General features: G+C 36.5%; 1 protein-coding gene across 1 annotated transcript in view; it reads left to right on the top strand.

The window, feature by feature from the left end:
• LOC106517666 (rho-related GTP-binding protein RhoC) overlaps positions 1–2,074 on the top strand; it is a 12,366-nt gene extending 10,292 nt beyond the window's left edge. The window contains exons 3-5 of the mRNA XM_014008643.1: positions 28–148; positions 657–787; positions 875–2,074. Of these exons, the coding sequence (XP_013864097.1) occupies positions 28–148; positions 657–787; positions 875–1,048 (426 nt within the window). The 3' untranslated portion in view covers positions 1,049–2,074. The remainder of the gene's footprint in view (positions 1–27; positions 149–656; positions 788–874) is intronic.
• Positions 2,075–3,328: the final 1,254 nt, after the last annotated feature.

Below are 3,328 nucleotides of genomic sequence, written 5' to 3'. Positions count from 1 at the left end.
TTTTTTTTTCTTCTTTCTTTTCTTTAGGTGGAGCTGGCATTGTGGGATACTGCAGGTCAAGAGGACTATGATAGACTGAGACCACTCTCCTACCCCGACACGGACGTTATCCTTATGTGCTTTTCCATAGACAGTCCAGACAGCTTAGGTAAGGGATATTTTATTTTAATTTGCAAATGGCTTAAAATAGGTCAATCTACACTGTAGAAAATCAAACTGACATGTAAACAGAATTAATACTTCATGAAATAAAATACATACAAACCTTATTTCCGGGCCTATTGTTGTATTCAACAAAGTAAAATATAAATTCATATTCAGAACTTTTAAGTTGTTGGCATTTAATTCTGGATTTCATTGTGTTTTCAGAATATAAATAAGTTACAATTAGGACAACAAAACAAATTAAAAGTTTAGTTATAATTGGGAAAACTTTGCAACCTGCAATTTATTTTGTTAAAGAAGTACTTATCATATTAAACAATCTTAMACATTTTTAATTGTTTAGATTTGTTGGGATCAGCAGTCTGTAGACCTRTTTTTCAGAAGAGTTCTGCACCATGACTCTGCACTGCTTGTACTTTTTCATTTATTTATTTCTCCCTCTTTTTGGAGTATTTCCACTTAATTCTTTTTTTTTTTTTTGTGTGGAACAGCAAATATTCCTGAAAAGTGGACACCTGAGGTGAAACACTTCTGTCCCAACGTTCCCATCATCCTCGTGGGGAATAAGAAGGACCTGAGGAATGACGAACACACACGGAGAGAGCTGATGAAGATGAAGCAGGTATGTAGGTCCCTGAGGAGTCGGCCACAGGCAGTTATATCTGATAATCTCGATAAAGTTTAGAATGACCTGTTTTTAATGCTGCAGGAGCCGGTGAGGCCAGAGGAAGGAAGAGACATGGCCGGCAGGATCAGTGCTTTCGGCTACCTGGAGTGTTCTGCCAAGACGAAGGATGGTGTGCGAGAAGTGTTCGAGTTGGCAACTCGAGCGGCGCTGCAGGTTCGCAAGTCGAGGACAGGAAAAGGCTGCACTCTGCTGTGAGCTGTCCACATCCCAACACCATGAATTCAACACACAAAAAGGACTGACTTGTTACCAAATTCTTCTTTGTACTGTATCTTACAAGTCACAAAAAAAAAACAAGCAGATTCGTGAATACTAACAAATCCACAGGTAAAGGACTTGTCTAGATCGTTACATTGGTGTTCAGAGCTTCGTATTGATTTGAGTGTTTTGTTTTTGACACGTTTTATTTCCCCAACTTGTTTTTTCTTTATTTGTAAAGTCACAGGTGCACTATGAATCCCAAACTGTTCTCACCAGATTAAACTCTGCATCCTTAACTTTTTTGTTTTTGCTTTCATGAATTTTTTGTGTAAACAAACCAGCTTTGTCTCACACTTGATGATTGTCTTAAAAAGTGAAAATATAAAAAAGGAATAACCAGCACTTCAAAAAATACATGTTTTAATAAGTGCAGAAAACAGGACACGTTTCAAGCTGAGGAAGGCATGTAGCTGAAACACGTCCTGTTTTCTGCCCTTATTAAAACATATTAGGATTTTTTGGAGTGCTAGTTATTCCATTTTTGTGATTTCCTCAGTACCKATCACCCATTTACTCTCTTTTTTTGTACTGGAGTTGTGCACACTACTTTTTTCTTTAACAAGTGAATATACAATTTGGACACGTGTTTTTTTAATGCAAACATCCAGCTGCAGTATCATCAGCTGATATGGCCTTTACAAACCCAAATCATTAAACATATTCATACACTAGTAGTCAGGATCAATGGGAAAATGTCTGCACTGAAAATGATCACAACTAAGTTCAACTCTTTTTTTTTTCCCTGTTCAGCTGTTGTCAAGCTGTTTGAGCAGTTACCATTAAAACACAACTTGTTGCAAGTTTCTAGTAAGGTGGCATTCTTTACATGTCAGAGGAGCCGAGATTATTTGTTTGTTTGTTTGGATAACCTTTGGCTTTTCCCTCCCAAACCAGACTGACAGGCTGCTTTTTGGAAATTTGATACCAACTTTCAAATTAAAGAGTAATTTTCTCAACGTATTTGACATTGTTTTGTTCTTTCTTTTAAATGCTTATCTTGGGTTAAAAATGTCATTATTGAAGGTTATCATTAGTTACATCAGTTGGGTTGTATTTTATTTTTTTTCGTCTTCATGTTTAATCGTGGATGTTTAAACTAAGAGTAGCTATGTTTAACAGCAGCCTGTCTAACTCGTATTTAGAGTTTCAGCTCAGTTTTTTGAGATGTAGTCCAGGAGCCTAATTTTATTTAAAACAACTCATTTGAAAATGTATTTCAAGAATGTCTGTGCAAACCTTTGCTCTACCGGTGTAGCTTATTTATAGAACATGCATGTGAAAAATGCGAACTATGATAAATATTTGGGCAAGACACTTGTCAGGCTACATCAGAGGGAGTAACAGCAGCTAATAGGATGTGTATCTAATATAGTGCTGCAAGTCACATTTAGTCCCTCTAGTGGTAAAGTGAGCAGCACGTATATACACTTTTTTCAAGGGAACCATGCTGTTGATGAGCACGTTATCAAGGATCAAATTTCTTTTCTTTTTTCCCCTTGGTGACAACAGTTCTTAGTTGTAGCCTAATGTTCAAAGGATTCATTCAACAGGCTCTTCCTCCAGGAGTTCAGCCTAGACAAGTAGCAGCTGGAAACACGATGTCATAATAAAAGCATTCCTGTAGAGCAGCAGGGTATGTACTGGTTAATGTGCCATTTCATACATGATGCTGATATAAAAAGCTTCATTCATGATCAAGTTGATTTATGCCTGGGAAAACCTTTGGTCTTTATTGTACAAACACAAAAGCAGAAACTCGAGTTTACATAAACAGCTTGTGTTCACCCCCCCCCCACTCCCCTCCCCTCTTTGGGTGTATTTGAAATGATTAAAAAAATAGTTATATAGAAGCTCATTGTTATACTTTTAAACAAAGCCGTTGAAATGTGTCTACTTTTGAAGCATTACAAATAAAGTATTTTTGAGAAATAATGGTCTTGCTTCCACACTTTTAACAACTATCATAGGTTAAAAAAAATGGTGGGTATAGTCTCATTCATGCAGTGAAAGAAGTTTTATTTTTTGCCCTTAAATTGAAAATGAAAATACAATGCTTTAGTCAAAAAGAAAAAAAATTGTATAGGTCTTCTGGACGGGTTCTTCTCTAATGAAACGTTTTGTCTCTCCTCCAAGAGACTGAGAGTTTCAGGCAAAATTCAGACTTTTGTGATGTGACTGATACATCACATGGCTATCATCGACACCTAATTAACA

This window comes from Austrofundulus limnaeus, unplaced genomic scaffold, assembly GCF_001266775.1.
Source record: "Austrofundulus limnaeus strain Quisiro unplaced genomic scaffold, Austrofundulus_limnaeus-1.0 Scaffold51, whole genome shotgun sequence".
Classification (NCBI taxonomy): Eukaryota; Metazoa; Chordata; class Actinopteri; order Cyprinodontiformes; family Rivulidae; genus Austrofundulus; species Austrofundulus limnaeus.
The sequence above is the reverse complement of the archived record's forward strand: the minus strand, read 5'-3'. Positions and strand labels throughout refer to the sequence as shown.